Source organism: Phasianus colchicus, chromosome 16, assembly GCF_987193195.1.
Source record: "Phasianus colchicus chromosome 16, bPhaCol1.hap1.1, whole genome shotgun sequence".
Classification (NCBI taxonomy): Eukaryota; Metazoa; Chordata; class Aves; order Galliformes; family Phasianidae; genus Phasianus; species Phasianus colchicus.
The window spans coordinates 14,190,841-14,210,134 of NC_143451.1; the positions used below are offsets into that span (position 1 = coordinate 14,190,841).

The 19,294-nt window shown below is 43.1% G+C and overlaps 1 protein-coding gene across 8 annotated transcripts in view; it reads left to right on the plus strand.

The window, feature by feature from the left end:
- Window positions 1-19,294, plus strand: part of CHLSN (cholesin) — a 100,374-nt gene that overhangs the window by 74,578 nt on the left and 6,502 nt on the right. For all 8 annotated transcript variants that reach the window (XM_090151443.1, XM_031606762.2, XM_090151441.1 and 5 more), the window contains 2 exons: window positions 3,870-4,045; window positions 18,123-18,204. In XM_090151443.1, the coding sequence (XP_090007569.1) occupies window positions 3,870-4,045; window positions 18,123-18,204 (258 nt within the window). The remainder of the gene's footprint in view (window positions 1-3,869; window positions 4,046-18,122; window positions 18,205-19,294) is intronic.

Below are 19,294 nucleotides of genomic sequence, written 5' to 3' on the forward strand. Positions count from 1 at the left end.
ATTTAAAATATATGTGACATTTCCAGATAACAAATAATAATGGAAAGTGTTAACTGATCTCTAAAACTGCCGCAGCTGAGGCCTGTGGAGTTTTTGAGTCAGATGTCTCAGATTATTTATTTATTCTGTGTTATGAAGCCTACATGCAAATTGGAAATGTTGAGGCTGGCGCTGATGAAAGGCTCTATTGGCAGTCCCAGTCCTTTGCATGCAGATTGATGTAGTGTAGCATGAACTCTTGCAATCTACTTGAAGACGTTGAGCTCACATCTTCTTTCCCTCGGAAGTACGACAGTGATTTTTCTGAGCACATAAGCTAAAGATCCCAGGGTCCGTTTCTTCTTCAAAACATGGCACCCAATGGCAGTACCTTTTACAGCACCTTTTCAGGCCTTCTGGAAAACTTCCAGTGGAAGGCTTCCACCTCCTTAATCATTCCGGAGCGCTGCCTCTCCTCTCAGTGTCAACTCATTCAATTGTGCTGACCTGGCCTGACCTCGTGGAGATGGAGACCTAATGAGCCCGCGGCCCAAGGTGCTGCGGGAGCTCTCTGCAGGCTTTGCACATAAGCAAGCGTTGTGGTTTTTGGTACGCACGTGTTTTAAATTTATCACGTCAATAAACAAGTGTATGGCACGCTCAAACAGGGCCTTTACAATGGTGTAGTGAGGATAAATTGCAGCGCTACAAATTGCGGTGTCACGTTATAAATATAGAAGGAGACAACGTGGGATATTTACGGCCTCAGCACAATGAAGTCCCCTGTTGGTTTTTGGGTTTAGTGTTTGGGTTGCTGTTAGTTTTTCTTTGTGTTGTTTTTAATTTAAATAATGAGCTATTGCTAAGAATTGGAATCTGAACGGCTCGCAGACTTTGGACGCATCTTTCAGAGCAGCAGTCACACTAATGGTGCGGGGAAAGCAAGAGGAAAAAATAATGCTTCTGACTTGAAGGAGAGATGCATCAGTAGAGTTCCATAGCAGAGGGCATTTAAGTTGAAGGAAAAGCAGCGAAGCTTTCCATTTGATGGCAAGCATTGGGTTTGCTTTCTTTTGAGTCCCACATTCTGGGGAAGATTGGTTTCTGTTGTGCTGTTTTGTGTTCGTTTTATGATTGTTTTTTTAATTATGGTAAAACTAACCTCAGCTTCGATGGAGAATGCGCTCCCAAACGCATACATCTAATGAACCACCTGAGACTTGAGGTTTTCACATTAAAAACCAGTCAAGGACAGACTGTGGTGCACAGTGCTAATCACGGATCAAAGTGCATCTGCAACAAGAGATGTCTGAGCAAACTGCAGGACGTGTGCTGCGAACTCCCAACAGGAGCTCATGAGTCCCATTTTGGTTGGATCAAGTGATGGTATGTGCTATAGGAAGGGTACCTTAAGCTGTAAATCCTCACTCTTTCAGCCCTGGGAAGGTTCCAGCCCCAAAGGGAGAACAATGCTCGTGTTTCAGATGGCCTACAGTGCCCAAATTGTTAGGCTGGAAATGAGCGTTGTGAGGGCCTGGTATTTATGTTGGGACCACTTATGGGGAGGGAGCAACTTGTTTTGTATTTAGTGGAGCAGTCGGGAGAGGGATAAAAAGCTTTTTGATAATGTGAGGAATGTGTGGGGGAGGGGATGGTACAGAGATAGCAGTTACTGTAAGTCCCAAGCAGCGGAGGCCTCTTTATCAGAGCAGCTCTAATGATGTGCCACAGGCACTTTATTTGAAAGCTTCATGGCTTGCAGAAAAGTAAACAAATTCATTACATTATTTTTAAAAGAAGATTAAGCGTAGTGTGTCGTCTGTCGGACAGCTGCTGCAGTCATCTTTTACAAACACTTCATACACGACCACCCTTGGTGCTCCCAGGGCTGTGTGCTGGGGCTGTTATTTCATGAGTCCCACCATGGCTTCTCCAATGGAACTGCTGTTTCCTGTAGAACAGTTACGTACCTACCTTCACCCAGATGTTGTTTGAGGTATGAATTGTTATTTAGATTAATGCAATACATTGTTTTTTTGGGGCGAATGCTGGCTTTCCATAACAAGAAATTAAAAGCATCTTAAACCTAACAAAAAAGCAAATCCTCTTTACTACCATTTATTCTGACGTCCACTTTCGCATTCGTTTTTGGTCTTTGAAAACAGAGAGTTGAAAAGATGGATCAAAGTAGGCTTGGCTAATGCAGGAATTGATGCTGAACCAACATGTGGTCCTTGGCAGGTGCCTTTGCCAGATCAGACTGCGTTCAGGTGCTGCCCTGTTTGCCTGCCTTTGCTTTGCAGGGCAGCAGCAGTAACGCTGCTTAGCAGCAGGGCAGTGCTTGGTGCTCATGGCTGGGAAGCACTGGGTCCTTAAACCACAGCAAAGGCATCACAGTTCTGTTTGGACTGTGTGAGCTCTGTAAGTGTCAGACTGGCTGTGGCTCTGGGCAGCCTGGTCTGGCGGTTGGTGACCCTGCACGTAGTATGGGGGTTGAAAGTAGATGACATTTGTGGTCCTTTTTAACCCAGGCCATTCTGTGATTCTACAATGATCGTGTAGGCTAGGAATTAGCGCCGTCCCTTTGCTCTTCATCTTGGAACCATTCAAACTGAGAATAAGAGTCTCATCTGCTAAACTTCATGGTTTCTTTTTCTGTTGCTGTTGCTCAGTTGTTTCTGAGAAGTGGCACAGGAGAGGTGGTTTTGCTGTGTCCAGTTCCTCACTGCTTCCTGAGGTCCATAGGGATACCCAGAAGGTACTTAATCTGCGTTTTCATGGAGGTCTGTCCAAGATAATCATAGAGCCCTGCAAAGGCTAGATCTCTTCAGAAAACCGAGATCTGAAGGCCTGGTGGATCTGACATTTGTCCTTCTGGAGGAGAGGAAGCACAGACAGTGCTGCTTTTGGACTGCAGAGTGTTCGTACAGGAAAACAAAATGTACTGGGATGTGGAAATCACAGGGGATGTTGAGTAACAGCCATTCAGCTGGAATTTTTCATGCTTCCAGTTGGTACTTAACAAGTCAGAGGGACTGCTGCCTGGAAAGATGAATGAGCAGTGCTGGGAATCACTGGGGTATGCCTCGGCTTGTTGTGGAGCAGCTCTTTGTTTCTACACTGCGTGATTCACCCTGATCAACTCAGTGTATTTGCAGTGCTCCTCTTCTGTACGTGAAACGAATGCTCTCATTTGCAGTATAGTTATGTGTAAATTTTTAGTGATTGGGTTTTCAAGATGAATTAAGAACTGTTTTGTCTGAAAGTGTGTAGAAATTCCAACCTTTGAGGTTTATATGTGTAGATGTGTTTATGCAGGATTGTGCATGTTTACCCAGGATTGCCAAAGGATCTCCACGAGGCATAGGAAGATGGTAGATGTCACATCTTCATTTCTGGCAAAAGGGAACTCAGGCCCATGGTTGGAAGGCAGAGGTTTTCTCAGTGCAGGACAGTGTGATCTTACAGTCCCAGTCTTAAGGGAGCACTGTTCCCATATACATGTGTATGTGCTAAAAAATTCCATACCCTCCCTCCACTGTGAACAGCCTCTGCTGCTCATATCCCTTGTTATGAGAGCACAAACAGCACAACAAATCTTGGAAATGGTGTTTAATACCGAGCAAAGAAAGTGCTTGCTCTGATTGCTGAGATCACTGCTCTCATCTAAAGAGGACAGAAAAGGCCACTGCAGACTTCTGCAGAGTGCAGCATTTACAGTTATGTGAGCTGTACAATGTAGAAGCTTCATAGTTTGGTGTATGGTAAAAGTATGAAGCTTGAAGCTGCTGGGTTAAAATATTAACTGTGCCTTTCGGTTGCATTTATGAATGCTTTGTTTACCTTCCTATAGGAACAGAATCATTTTATTTAAATGTTTATTATTTCAGGCAGCAGATGAAGAGGAAGATCTTACTCCAGAGGAAAGGAGGAAATTGGAAAGAAAATTGAAAAAAGAGCGCAAGAAAGAAGAAAAAAAGCTGATGAGAGAAGCTGGAATCTCTACTAAGAAAGCAGAACCCAAGAAGCTGTCGGGATCTGAACTGGCTCTGGCCTATTTAACCAGGTAAGGCTGCTAGCAGCACTGCAGGTGCTCCGTGCAGAAGCAGGCTGTAAACCATGCCAGGAATCCTGAACAAGCTGAACCAAGAAATAAGGCATTGGAGGAAACTGCTGCAGTTAAGTAATAAGCTAAAGCTTCATTTCAGTTGACACCCTTTCACCTCATTTTATGTATAGCACAGTAACAACTGAAGGATGTTGAGTACGGCACAAACATTTTATAGACAGAAGTTCCTCTCCTGAATGTCTTATAGTTCAGATATAAATATCTCTGGATTAGCTGCACTCACAGAGATGAAGGGCGTATTACAGATAATATTGCATTGAGGAAACTAGTTTTAAGTGCACTGTTTTAAGCAAAGGATTTTTGGGTGTTCTGTGTGTGTAAGCAGATTGTATTGTGGACTCCTCGCTTAACCTAATGAATGATATTTGGATATTTGTAAATTAAGACACAATTATGCCACCATTTTAAAGTGAATAGTGTACAGTGCCTTACTTCTGCAGACCAAAGTATACAGGGAGTCCAGTGGCCTATTTCGGATCGGAAGCAATTACTTTAGCTAGCATACTGATTTAGAATACTTTGAATTCCAATGTAAAGCAACATCTATGTTTAAAATAGCTGAAACAAAGCATTCATGGTACACTGCAGACAGTAAGAGGTCACGTATAAGCAGGAAAGTAGTATTTATTTTTTCCCTGAACTACAGAATAGACCCTGTCTCTAAGACCTGCAGAGGGCTGGCGTGTTACCAGCAGTGGGTTACCACGGGGAATAATTCCATCGCTGCATCTCTGGCCATGCTTAAAACTGAAGCATGCAGACTGTCTGAGTTGTTACTTACCACTCTCAGTGGGGAGGGAGGAAATTAATTACATTCCAGGCAGAGGGACATGTGCATTTTTGTTACATAACCCTCAGCACGCAGCGATAGCAAAATGACAATAATATTTTTGATCTGGAAAACAGCTGGAATGGTTCACCACTGTTTTGAACTGCAGATGGATTGAAAGTTATCTTTGAACCATCTGCTCCAACCGTGCTCTGGTATGTGTGCAAGTAAGTGGCGGATCTAGAGATAATGGTTTTCAGGTTTGGAAAGCAAAGGAACAAGCTGTGGGGTTTTGGTTGATATTCTGCTTCTATCTGTATGGATTTGTGCCTTGTTAGATGAGAGACTGTGAAACTATATTTGAACTAATTTGACTGCAGAGTTTAACCTGTGCCAAATGACCTTGAAGCAGTATGCTGGCTACACAGCATGGCCTTGTAAAAGCAGAGCCCCACAGCTCTAGGTATGGCAGCACATTGTCTGGGGTTATGTCAGCAACAGATGGTTTGAATTTTGTACACTTATCAGGGATAGCAGTAAGATGCTGAACTGCCAAATGAACGTAATCACAGGGTGTGTTTCGCCCCTGTGTCCTGTGACCTCCCTGTGTCCTTGGGAGCCCACTGTAAAAGCCCTGACGACTTCAGTGGGTCAGGGATTTCAGTCTGTGTGCTTTTGTGGGGCTACAGGTGTGAATGACACATGGAAGGATAAGGTCATCCTACAGATGCAGGAGCACAGTGCAGTGGGAGGTAAACAAAAGGGCGCTGTGGATTTATGATTTGCCCCACCTACAGCAGAAAACCTGACATTAAATAGTGCTAAGTGAGGTGGCCTCTTAATTCCCTGATGACAAGAGAATCTCCTGCATTACAGGTGGAACTTGAAGAACCATATAATAATTAAAGCAGTCATTTTTATTAGTTAAGAGACTGACTATTCACAGCACGAGAGCACAACTGAGGCTTCAGCTTTGACAGGAATTTGTTTTAAGTTTGATACCTTTCAAAGGAAAATGTTAGAAATCAGTCAGTGAAGGAGTTCTGTTACACACAGACTTTTGACATGCAAGAGAAAATTCAGCTTGTTTTGTAGGTCATAGATTTTTAAGAGGTAGTGCTTCTCTCAGAGAGCAGAGCCATCTTTCCCGGTCTGTGGGATGAAATGAAGAGGAATTCTTCAGCACAAAACTGAATTTCCGTTTCTAGCAGTAATGTCAGGGAGAAATACCAACATCTTACATGGAAGAACAGCAGGCGGGCATCTCTGAAGATAGGGAGGACTAAAATAGGGTGCTAAAGCAAAAAGGGAGACAGAAGGGTTATGTAACTATGAGAAGGAGAAAAGAAAATGAGGAATAATGCTTAAAAAAAAACCAACACAATGGTACTGAACAGGAAGAAAGGAACAGCAAAGCAGGAGGGAAGAGCTGGGTGTTGGTGGTTGTACAGAGCTCTTCCTTTTCCTTTTCCTCTTAACCATGACGTGCTTCTTTTCTTTTAGGATGATTCACATCTAACTCCAAGGTCAGAATGCCTCTTTTCTTTGATTCTTAGAAAACGGGAAATAAAATTCATACTTTTTTAAGCTGCAAGTGCCTTCAAGTGAAAAGATGTTGCAATTCATGAGAATTCTAATTAGACGTAATTGTAACCCAACTGACCTTTAGTGGTGCTAAAATGTTGGCAGAACTTGTTTGCCTTGGCAAAGTCGCTCTCCTTTAGAAATGTTGCTATTGCTGTCCTTAGCTCAGCAAGTTGTTCATGGATCTGCTCATATGGATTTCTCCATCACCCATCAAAGTAATAGAAATGAGAATAGATGTCACCCGAAGTACATGGAATTACAAAGATGGCATATTTTGTAGAAGGAATAGATTACAGCACTGTGTGGATATTGCTGTGAATTACCTGAGCCATAGAATGTTACCTACCATGTGCTTACATTGGAAAAATAAGCTGCTAGAGTGCGTTTCTTCTCTCTCAGTCATGATTTATATGCTACCAGCACTGTATGTCACCAGGGTGTTTTCCAAGGCATTGTCTTTCTGGTTTCCTCTGCCTGCTTTTGTATCACTGCCTTAAATTGAGGTGAGAATGTCAGAGACTTCCTCAGAAAATAAGAAAGTAAGTAAAAATAAGATGCTTACCACAATGATACAAAGCAAGGGCACGTTTTGGAACACAGAAGTAAGGCAGTTTGGCACTGAATGGGGAAATGGTGTGGGTGCAGAACATGGCACGGTGCAGGGGTGCTGCTGGAGCAGTGCATGGCCTGGGGCAGCCCTTCATCTGCTGGGCTGCAGGATGGAGGCAGTGCACCATCCGGGGCCAGGCTGCAGAAAGGCATTAATAGGTGTCCTTCATTTTGAGTTGCAATTGATGTTTCTCCATCCACAGCTTCAGCTTTTAGGTGCACGGAAATCTGAACATCGCAGTTTGTCTTTTCTTCCCCCATACAAGATTAGCAGAGCTTAACACACCTGAATGGCAGGTCTGTGCTTTCCTGAGCTGCTGAGCTGCTCTAGATGCTTGTTAGAAGTATCTCCTTTGCAGATGTTTTACTCATTGAACTGTGACTTTGCTATTGTCCTTAGCATGTAATGACTGTCTTATGTAATGCCTGTGAGACGGAGCTCTGTGAGCCCTGACACTGACTGTTGCATCGAGCAGGAATGTCTCACTGCAAACACTGCACCAGTAGGGCCAGGGCAGGGAGTGTTCCCCATGGCAGGGAGATGCAGTTGATGCAGGAGCTCACCAGTTACCTTGAAGTTCATCAGCTGTTGCAGCACTGATCGAATGGCGAATCTCAGCCAAAGCAAAAGCTGGGTTGTGAAGGTGTGTTGAAATAGCAGCTTTCCCTCAGAGATGAGGGGGTTGTGGTGGTAGAGGGTGGTTTTGCTTTAACTATTGAAGGGTTGTTTTTTGAAGGTTCTTCTGAGGCAAGTGTTAGCTATGGATGTAATTGATGCATTCATATGTGCTTTCACAGTCCTTAGTTATAGAAGGAGCTGCCTGAATCCAGGAGTCAGATAGAGGGTAAATTTGCATTTGGCGTTGTTCTGCGGCTGCTTTTGTGAACCTGGGCAGACGTTTGCTGCTATCTGATTTCAAAGGCTTGCACTTCTCCTCATACTGCACAGAACAGAGCTTTTGTCTCAGGACTGCTCCAACTTTTGTGTCGCCGATTTTTTGTTCTACCTGCCTCTGAGCGGTATTCCTCCCCTTGACCAAAGTCAGAGCATGCAAATCCCTCTGTGAAAGGGAATGTTAGCCCATTGATTTTAACAGTTGGACAGATCTGCCTCATTTTAAAGGAAGTCTCTGTCCCTGTTTATGGCAGAGAAATTAGACTTGTCTTATTAAGAGAGTAGGGTTACCTTATCGTCATCCTACAGTCCCCTGTGGCATCTGCTGGAGCCCGGTCAGTTTGTTTGCAGTTCCCTAGCAGCCCCAGCATTACTCACAAACCCTACAAAGCTGTCAGCACAGCACCCACACCTCGGCTATTTTTAGGGTGCCAGGATGCCCACAGCTATTCCTGCGGGGTGGATGCAGAGTGCATTCTCACTCTCCAGGTTTGGTGCTGCATAGGGCTTTTCTGCAAGGCATGCAGGCACGTTGCCTTTGTTGCAGGGGTATATGAGGCAGAAAAGGTAATCAGCTATTTGGGTTATGTTGGATCTGTTACTGAGCAGGGTTTTGTAAATCGCAGTGTTTCCCACACTGAGCGTGGCCTGCACCTGAAGCATGGCTGCTTCAGAGTTTGGAATCTCCCTGCCTCTCCAGTGAAGGATCTGCAATGCTCTGTCTTTCTCTGAGCCATGTCACATTGTGATTTCGTGTTTTATTTGCCACACGTGGAAAACCTTTGCTTTTTTCCCCCTCCCCAGTCCATTGGTCAGTTTTGTGCTGATGACAGCAGCTGCATGAGCACACCAGCCATACCCACAGCCAGTGCTGCACTGAATGTAGGAGAGGCAGCACTTCTTGCCCTGCTTCAGCCTGGCTGTGACAGACTCAGACACGCTGCCATTCCAGAGCTGCATTTACGATGTACATTTCCAAACATCAGTGTCCTCATCATCTGATTATTCAATCTGTGCATTTAGGATTCTGTGGACGTCGCATGGCACTCTCAGTAATAGCAGCACACAGCACTGCCTTCCCATCAGGGTGTCTGGCAGCCCAGCACCACGGTTGCTGATGCACCCCCTGACTTCTGCATTCACTTCTCTGTGTCTCAGGGGCCAATGATGTGCAGAGCTGTGCTGGAGCCCTGCCAGCCTTCTCCTAACCCCCCTCGTGACACCTGCAGGATGTCATGTTGTGCAGGAATTGCTTTGAAAGCATTAATTATTAACTCCTTGGTGAGTTAGCTGCTTTTTAGAGTCCCAGTACAGCAGTTTCACTACTTTGCAAGAAGCTCTTTAACATCTTCTTTTACTTCAGCCACTTCCTGCAGACTTCTGATGTCTTTTTTTCCTACCTGTAAACACTGCATCTCTGCAGACAGGGTGGTGCAGGCTGTGCATGCAGAAGGGCACGTGGAAGTGGCAGGGCCACACTTGCGGTCTGCAGCAGAGTCACAGCAGCCCAGCTTTGCAGTGCTGGGTGAGGAGATGGCTGCAGGGCTCTGAGCAGGGAGAGTGCCTGAATGGGTGCTGTGCAGGGACACTGGCTCAGGGCTGGAGCTGAGTTGAGTGCCAGGGTAAGGCTCAGGTGAATCTGAATTAAGAAGCCTCTCAATCTTGGCTATTCTTACCAAGAGTTTCTGGGCAGGAAAAAAAAAAAAAAGAAATAAAAAAATAAAAAAAAATCTTGGAAATACATTCTGAGCATCGGTAATTCTACCCTGGAAATGTTCCAGATGGCTAGAGCTAGATTATTTATTCATTTACTTTATAATTTCAGTCATTTCCAGCAAGGCATGTCCTTATTAATAGATCAGGTTTTGAAGAACATAGGTACTGAGAAATCTGAGTAAGCAGCTCCGGTTTCTGGAGACAAACAGAGGACTGAAGATTCTGAAATGTCACGTTATGAGACTTGAAAGCTTAGCTCAAGTAGAAATTCTTAGATACTGCAAATATTTCCTCCTTATTTCCAGCTCATTCAAAAGGAGGAAGTGTTATTACATGCACTATTGCGTGATGTTCCAGTAAAATTAGTGGAGGTTTGTGATTCAGCTTACTAAACCGAGCTTTGGAAAAGCTGCTGCTCTCTCATGTCTTCCCCTGCACCAACCCTCTTATGGGTTAGCCATTAATAGCATTCTGAAGAAACTCATTTCTATCTCATGTAGGGAAAGGATTTGGAATAGCTTTCTGGCCCATTTGCTCAGCACTTACGCTTGGCTTAAGAGGAGAAAACAAGGGAGGAGGTTCATGTCTGTGCTAAATTCGTGTCCATCCGTGGATGTTGTGTCTTGCTAAATCTGCTCATCATCCCATTTAGTTTATGGCAGAGGAAGGAGATTTCTTCTTGTCCTCTCCATAAATGCTCGCTACATTTTACAAAAAGGGAGAAATAGATTAAAAAACTCTAATCCTGCTTTATGGCTCCGAATGAAATCACTTGTCCTTCCAAATCTTTGAATTAATGTTACTGAAGGTCACCAGGGCGTTTCTCAGTAAGAGCTGCAGGGGGTCTTCCTTGGAAGCCTTCTGTGTCTGCAGCTCTGCCATTTTTACAGCGTGAAACAAAGCTGCCACAACATTTACTTGGGCATTTGGTTCCAACAGTGTCAGGGGAAGTGCAGTATTTAATAGCATCATTAACATGACATCTTCTCCATTTCTTATTTTGGAAGAGGAGCTTGCGTGGATTTGTTTCTGTGGTGTTCTGTTAGGATGCTCCTAAAGGCCACAACTGAACCGATTTCTGGGTGCACATGCCATATAGAGATTAATATTCCAAACCATTCTAGCTACTCTGAAAGAGCTCTCTGTCTTTGTCCAGGTCTGTGTAAGAGGACAAGGAGGGCAGGAGCACGTCTTGTTTTGAACATATACTTTCTATATGTCTAAGTGCTTCCTTAGATGGAGAAAATTAGATAAAAAGTGTTAAGCCTATAAATATCAGGGTAAAATACTTGAGGTTCCTTTGCCTGATTCTCTTTCCTGGAAGAGGACTTCTTTTTATCCGAACCTAATTAAGAAAATGTAATGCATCCTTTCTTAATGACTCTCATTTCCAGTAAAATAAAATTTAGCATAAATGAATTTTCTTAACAGCTTATTAAATGTAGTCACTAGATATTTGCTTTCATCTGTGCATAGCATCATACAAAAGATGTTGCATCTAATTAAATAATTAAGCAGCTTTAATATATTCTTTCATCTGAAATGACTTCTAGTAACCTTGTAAGAGGTATTAGAGAGGTTTGGAAGCAGGAGTTTGCAATCACCAGGCGGTTTTCTTCAGGTACCTGCTGATGCTTTTAAACAAAAGCAGGTTGTAGAGTGGATTCCCTTTAAGTGAATGAAATATTTGCAGTGCTCACAGAGCATAAAGCCCACCTGTTCCATCCCGACCCATCTCCTGGAAGGACATTCCTTCCTATCACCTACGTTGTTCCATTCAGACCATGCTCCTGGCTTGGCAGAAATGCAGAGGGAAGGCTGTGTGTTTCTCTGTGCCGTAACACTGACACATAGGAGAATTAGCACTGCTGCTCGCTTCCTCCAGCACGCTTCAACTATTCAGACAATGCCCAAATATTCAAAGTACACTAGAAAGTGTTTTCATAGCTGTAGGGAATCGTTTAGGCAGGTCAGCCAAGGCCAAAATTAAAATTTAAAATGCAGTTGGCAATGATTATTAATCAGTTAGCTCCAGGGAACCATCGCAGCTCCCCAACCCCAGTTAGACTAACAAGCAATATTTTTCAAGTAATAAAACCGGATCCTTAATAAAACTTGTCTCCTTCACACAGTAATAAATGCAGCGGTGCCCCAAAAGGTATCAGTAATTACTTTCATGTGAATAAAATCGGCTTGGAGTGAGAGCCACCTGCAGGAAGCAGACGTGGGCAGGTCGGTTTCTCTAAGCAGGTTATTTCCAGCCTTGGTAACGCCGTGCACATCACAGGGTGCTGGGAGAGGACAACGTGATGCTGTCCTGGACACTGCAGTGCACGGGCAGGCATTGCTGAGCAGTGCAGCTCCATTGAGAAGGCCCACGTGTGCTGTCAGCTCTGCTGCGCTTTTCAGTTCCTTTCTCTCAAAATCAATCTCTTCTTCTGTGATAATTCAACTCCTACTTTGTCTTCTTTTTATAACTCTGTATAAAATAAGAAGCATATTTAGCACGGCACTGTTACCTTCAGTTTTTTAAGCCTACTGCTTTCAAGCTTCTCTGTAACTACTGGAAACAATGGAAGGTTCTCTACATTGTCTCTGTATTTTCAAATCAAATGCAGTTTTCTTCTAGACAAGCTAAAACAGATGTCAGCCACTAAATAATAGTGCAAGAAAAGGATTTTTTTCTTTTTTTAATTGGTTATTTTTCCCCATTGGACCGCGGGTGGCAGCTGCAGGTAGGTCAGTGTCTATGGAAAGCTGACGAGTTGAATCACAGCTGAGATGCCCTGCGTGTATTATACCATACATAAGAAGTATGAGCTCTACTGATGACACATCTTCTGCTTTTGAGGCATTGTTTCAGCTTTCTGGGTCGACTCGCCTTCCACTTATCACCTGTGGCTCTGTTTGTGCCCTGAGCTCTCACAGGGAATGCTCCATGCTGGGTGTGAGCAGTGCCTGTGCTGGAGCAGGAAGGGCATCTTTGTCTTGGATGAAGCTTCAGGATGTGAGCGTGATATAAAGTGTAACAAATAATGGCAAGTGATAAAAGTGCACGTAATAAAAAAAGTGCTGTGATAAACGTTTAATGCAGATCTAATCAAAGGTTTGCTTTAGGCACAAAGGCTTTTTCCTTCTCCTTTGTAAATACTTTGTAAGGAAGTTCTCTGATTTGTGTAATTGGCCGTACAGATACGATCTGTCCTTATATTAGACAATAGAACCAAAGTGAGGTACTAAAAAGGATGTTTCTTTCTTTCCTCCCATTCATGTGATTCCTAAACTAAAACTGAAAGTTAAAAAAAAAAAAAAAAGCCTTTTCCCCCCTTGCCCTTCCCCATTTCTGTAGTTACAGTGCTCCTTATGAACCAGATGGACGAATACATTAAGAACTGTTTTTAAACCACAGATTAAGAAATGGTGCCAGGATTTTCTACCAAAAATGTGGCACTGCTTCTAAAATCTGTTGACAATTTTAAAAAGTTTCTTCTGGCAGAAGAGATCCATTAATGTCTCTTCTTCTTTTCCAGGAAAATGAGAAAGACCTTTTTCTAAGTTTGAAGTTAATTAGCTTCCATGCTGTATTTCAGAGATCACTGTAAATGTATTAACTTTTCCAGGAATGGGAATTGGGACATAACAGAATCATCCATTATGTGAGAAAAACGCATTAAAAACGAGGGCTGTGACTCTTCCTTACATCTGTCCTTGGGTCCTGCCCAAGATGAGTGTGTAGATTTTAATTACAGCCATTCTGCTTAAGCCTTTGAAAATCATTTTAGAATATAAATTTTGGCTATTTCTTCCAAACGAGGGCAATCAGCATCACAGCCACACCTGAGATGGGATTTCCTCTCACCTTGCATGCAGGCTTGCCCCATGCTGCAGGCTGGCTCTCTTGGCACGCAGGGCTGTGGAGCAGCCCCTGTCCTTGGGAGCCCTTTCTGTCAGTGCAGCTTTTGGTCTGTGCAGTACGTGGGTTTGGTACTGACAATGAACGAAATGTGAAACCTGCCTTTTTAAACGCACAGTTGTTTCAAATGCCCCGAGAGAAAGAAAAAAAGTCTGGATACCCATGACAAAAATAAACGCCTTAACGTTTCCCTTTAAATAACTGCATGTGTTATGACTGGACAAAAAATTATTAGTCCTAATTTGCTATAAGCACTGGAGAGCATATATAAAACTTGCACCCACATCCACATATATTTTATATATCCATATGAAAGCTCCATCCCTGCAGGCTCTTCTCCCACCAGAACACATCTCTGCCAAATTCCTGCTCCACCCGTGATGCTCCAGGAATCCCAGGGAGCCTCTGTGAGGTGCCAGGTTCCCGTGCTCACCTGTAGGCCATATGTAGCATTGAACTGACCTGAAATCACTGTTCAGTTTCCAAATTCGTGCCTTGGAAGGGCAGTTATCTTACCTTACACGTAAGCAGTCGGTGCATTAAAGTCAGTGCTGCTTTATGTATTGCACTGTGGTGCAGGAGGGCAAATCAGAGCTCCAAGAATTTCAGGACAGCTTTAAATACCTTTGAGGGAATTTTTCAGTGTGGGTGCTCTTTGTTGAGGAAGCACCTGTTGCACCGAGGGCAGGAACTTTGCTTTGTGCAGTCTGTGGAGCAGCATGGAGGCTGGGGCTGTGTGCCCAACTCATGGCAGCAGATACAGATGAGTGTAGGTGTCCTTGTGTTTGGCATGCAGCAGTGTTCTGTTCTCCTGCTGTCTGGTGCTCATTGGCTGTCATGTGTCTGTCTTTCCTCTTTGGTTTCTTGACACTTGTTTGTGACCCAGTGATCTTTTCAGCTGAGTGAGTGAAACGGGTGGTTCTCAAACAGTACTTTTCTACACATAGGAGATTATATAAGTGCTGGGACAGCTTCCTAGTGTTTTGTCCTGGCCAGCAGTCTAAACAGATGCACTGTTGTCTTCCTGAATTCAATTGGTAACAATAATGTTTTTCTCTTACTGTGTTTCTGGAACCAATCTGACTGCTTTCCCTTCCCTTTCTGTACTACAGCATCCCATAGAGCGCTCTGCCCTGCGTGCTGCCAGCTGTCTTCTGTGTTCCTGCTTAGCTGCCAAGACTCAAATGCTCTTCTTCTGTCACAGTGGTGAAAGGGATGGGATTAAGCACTTTGAAGGCAGATTGCATCTGCAGCAAGTGTCTGGGAAGGCCCAATGCAACCATGTGTGATTTTAATGCATAGGCTGAACTCATTTGTGTTATAGACCAATGGGAATCTTGGGCAGCTCTTCTACATGAGACCCTGATGCTAAAAAACAAAAAACTCAGATGTAAAGCTCTTTTGGAAACTTGATTCATTTGTTTCATATCCTCTGTATCTTCAATTTCAAAGCCATTGAGGAAGATCGTTTGCACAAACACGAAAGCTCTCTTTAACTAAAGGCAGCTGATGTGTTTTTTCAATGAGCCAGAGCTCATAAGAAAGACTCAAACATTAACTGTGTAAAGAAGGCAATTAGTGTTTGTACAGTATATTGGAAATTAGCCCTAGGCACACTGGAAAAATACATGTTTTAAACATGTCTATTTTCTGCCCAATTCCGTAGCTTATATTAGATCTGGACTTAGATATATCTAAAGGCCACCAAATGAATTCAAAGCTGTGAAAGACATTGTTATCATCTCTAATAAGCATTTTTTTCTATGGGGTAGTTGTGTAATACAGTATAACTGTATATTTAATCACTCCAGGGAAAATCCTGTTCTACTGCTATAATGTCAGGAAAGCTTATCTGCGTATGAGCAGCAAAAAGAGACCTCTCCTGCATTACAGAGCTCTAAGATCTTTAGTTTGAAAGTTGAGCATTTCTAAAAATGCACTAATTATGTCATTCTGATAAAAAGAGAGATCCTGCTCACATTGTCACCGAGTGACATTGTCCATAGGTTTTAAAGCTGCCGTAGGAATAGGGAAAAAGCCACTGTGGTCATAGGAATCAGTGAAAGACATTTATAACTGTGGGAGGTCCTTTTGCAGGGAGCAACTGCCACATTCTTTGTCTTGATTGCACATCCATTGTGGTGCGTGTTTTGGCTGCAGTTTGATGGGAAACCAGGTCAGGAGAAGGGCTGTGATCCTGGGACAAGAGAGAGGAACTGATGAAGCCAAGGAGAGAGAAGCAGTTAAAAACCTGATGGCATTTGGAGAAAACATGAACTCTTCCATCATCTGTTAAGGGAAATATAACTTCTTCCCATATTCTTTTAGCCTTTGATCCCAGTTGGACAAAGTGCAAACCGGGGGAAATGGTTTGAGAGTCTCTGATGCTGTGATGGGCACAAGCATCGTTTCTGCAGTCAATTGTGTTGAACTATTTGTTTACATTAATTATCATGGTTATATCATTAATGATCAGAGAGAAGCCTTTCTAGAAGACTGGGTGAAACTTGTGTCCGTTTCCACAAGAGAATTCACTGGAGTGGAAGTGGCTGTGGGTGCAGCAGAGTGATGGCTGCCTCAACGCGTGGAAGAGAGCATATGGTTTCAGTAATGGGCTAATAAGAGCAATTAACCTTCCAGTGCACTCATTTGTAAGTCCCAGTTGTTTATAAAGTGGATAATAAAGATATTGTAACATCATATAGCTTTATAGGAGATTAGTGAAATGAGGCTGTGTTTTTCAAGCTAGTGCCTGTTAGCACTCTGGTGATAGCATAAGGAATAGAAACATAAAATCAGCAGAGGATGAAATACTTGGAGTGTTAGGTGGTGTATTTAACCAACCGATGTAAATCACAAGTGTGCAGTGCCTCGCACAAAGGCTGTCCTTAGAAGAGGGGCTGCTCTGCAGGCAGCTCTGATGTTCAGCTTGCTCTTGCCACCTTGCAAAGGTTGTAATGTAAGCTGTTACCGTGCTTCATTTGTGGAATTCATTCTGATCCTGTAAAATATCTTATGCTGTAGTCACTGATGTTATGTCTGTCCTTTTTCGACTTGCTGTCGCTTGTCTGGTGATTTAGCTCGTATTTTGGCTTTGGATTTAGCTCGTGATTACCCTAATGAGCTGTTGCCAGTTTTTCTTTAAGCTGAATTTCTGAGTCAGGAAAGCACTTGGAGGGGTCACGGAGTTCTGTGGGCTCCCAGACTTGTGGTCTTGTTTTTTTCTGTTTCACTGAATGGGCTGAACAATGCGTTCGCTGGTGCAGCATTCCCCAAATATGAGGGCTCTTTTGCTTTATTAGACTTGACAGTATTTAAACAATGCTAATTCTCATACCCAGCTGGCTTTTCAATTGATTCTGTGCTCTCTGTCGCTGTGTAAAACAAACTGAAGCATTAGAGACATCTTGCAAGCTTCCCTCTGGGGACTTGTCTTTCCTTAGAGAAAAATCAAGTAGAAAATTTTGTGTTTTCTCCGTGTTTTGTGCTGGATCTTTAAGTGATATTTCAGTGTATTAACAAATGTTGTACATGGTAAGGTGCTAATTTTCAGGCATGTGCTTTCAATCTTTGTTTTCTAGTGGATATGTGGACCAAGTGTCTCCTTCTTCGCCCGAAGCAGAATACACCAGTTTTAAAATTACATTTAAGTTCTACATAGAATTGCCATTTTAACCCTAAAAGCTAAAATCTTGCCTATTAGAAATTCGATTGCTAAACAAAGAACTTTTAAGATGTGATTCATTTGTTTCCCATGCTCACTTTCAGCAGCATGGATGCAGGCTGATGTTTGGGGACTAACGATGAAATCGGAATCCTTGGGGAGAGAGAGGAGCAAAGCGTTTTCTGTCCTGTGAACTTCAGCACTTTGCTCACACCGTTATGCAAACCAAAGCCTTGCAGCATACTGAAAAATGTGTTCTTTGCACTCAGCATGGCTCAGCAGTTCAGCTGTGCTGGGCTCATTCCCTGCATCCCGACACGTCTTCAGCCGCGGTGACTGAGGGCTGGGGGGATTCCTCAAGCATGAGCCCCTCCTGCCAGTTGTGTTGAGGCGACTGGACAGTGAATTTATCTTACTGGGAAATGCTAAAATCCTGAAGCCCAAGCCTGAGTCCTCGCCTGCCCCTCAGCCCCTGCAGAGCCCTGCAGAGCTGTGCCTGCGGGTCTGGGCTGGCAGCGGCCGCTCATAGCTCCGAGAGGAGGAGGGCCTTCATTTCTGACCTCAGGAATCAGTGCTTTCTGATGGAAATACTTCACATTCTTGGCCATGGTCTCTCTCTTGGCCATGGTCTCTTCCTATGAGCTTTTCACTGCTTGCACAAAAGCCGTCTAGCCTTGTTTTGTCACTTGTAGAAAAAACACGTGCTAATATCCCACCAACACAACGTTATGCATCAGCACAATGTCATGCATGCAAAGTTACTTAGGATCCCTATAGGAAATACTGTATGAACAGTAAATATTTCGATCATGCGATATTTTAAGCTTTTTTCTTTTTTTTTTCTTTTTTAATTTATTGCAGCTGGTCTGAAAAGCCAAAGGAATGGAAGTTTCAAAAGACGAGACAGACCTGGCTGCTCTCACACATGTATGAGAAGGAGAAGGTTTGTATTATCAGGAGATGTTCTCAGAATGGAAATGTTGTGAAGTTTTATACGTTAATTGTAGCTATTATTTATTAATCCAAAGTAACTAGCATTAGCCGTGCACTTTTCTAGTATTTTTTTAATAATTTATGAATCCATTGCAATCTTTTTAACTAAAATACTTAGCCATTGTGATTGCTTGCTATTTATCTTTGGAGTGGTTGTTCTGTGGACACTACTAGACTTAAGCATGTCAGACAAAGAGAGGAACGACACTTTGTATAAACCTGAAACTTAATGAGAGTGAATTTGAACATATCCTTAATTTCTGACTGTGGAATAGTGGGCAATGTTGGTGGCAGGTGGATGGTTGGACTGGATGATCTTAGAGGTCTTTTCCAACCTCGGTGATTCTATGATTCTGAGCCATGGCTTGTGGATTGTTTCAGTTATTTCTACTTCATATAAGATGTACGGATACATTGCCAAGATGCTAAAATAGCTTTCTCATTAAAATAGAAGTGAAACCTTATGCTGATTGTAAAAAGCATAAGGCGTAACCAGAAGCCAGCCTTTCATCATCACCCAAATCCATTCATTTCATAACTTAAAAAACAACATCCACATAGCTTCCAATCAGCATCTGAGCATTGCAGAGCAGCACAGAGCACTTCAGCTGATGTTCCAACTGAGCACACATCTCACTGTTTGCACAGCAGCTCCTTCCTGATTCATTCCACTGGCATTCAGTCAGGTGTCGCTGTGTGTGTGCACTTACACACTTACACATCACCATCTTCCCGACCCAAATTGCACCAACCACCTGGCAGAAGGTGTTGCTTTTGCGATTAAAAATACTTTCAGAGAACCGTATAATTAAAAGCAGAGCTTTGTGAAAGCAACAAATGTTCACACAGCCTAATGAGTTGCCAAGTGCGTATTTGATAATAGGTATCTAGTTGTTTGCATTGCCTTTTATTTTTAAGCTGTGCTGTTAGAAGTGTTTGTCCACCTTTCGAAGCCAACGTGTGCTCTTTAACTCTGCTTAGAAACTGCTTTATGGGCAGAATGGCATTTTTGCTCTTTTACCTGTTTGCTTTGGGGTTTT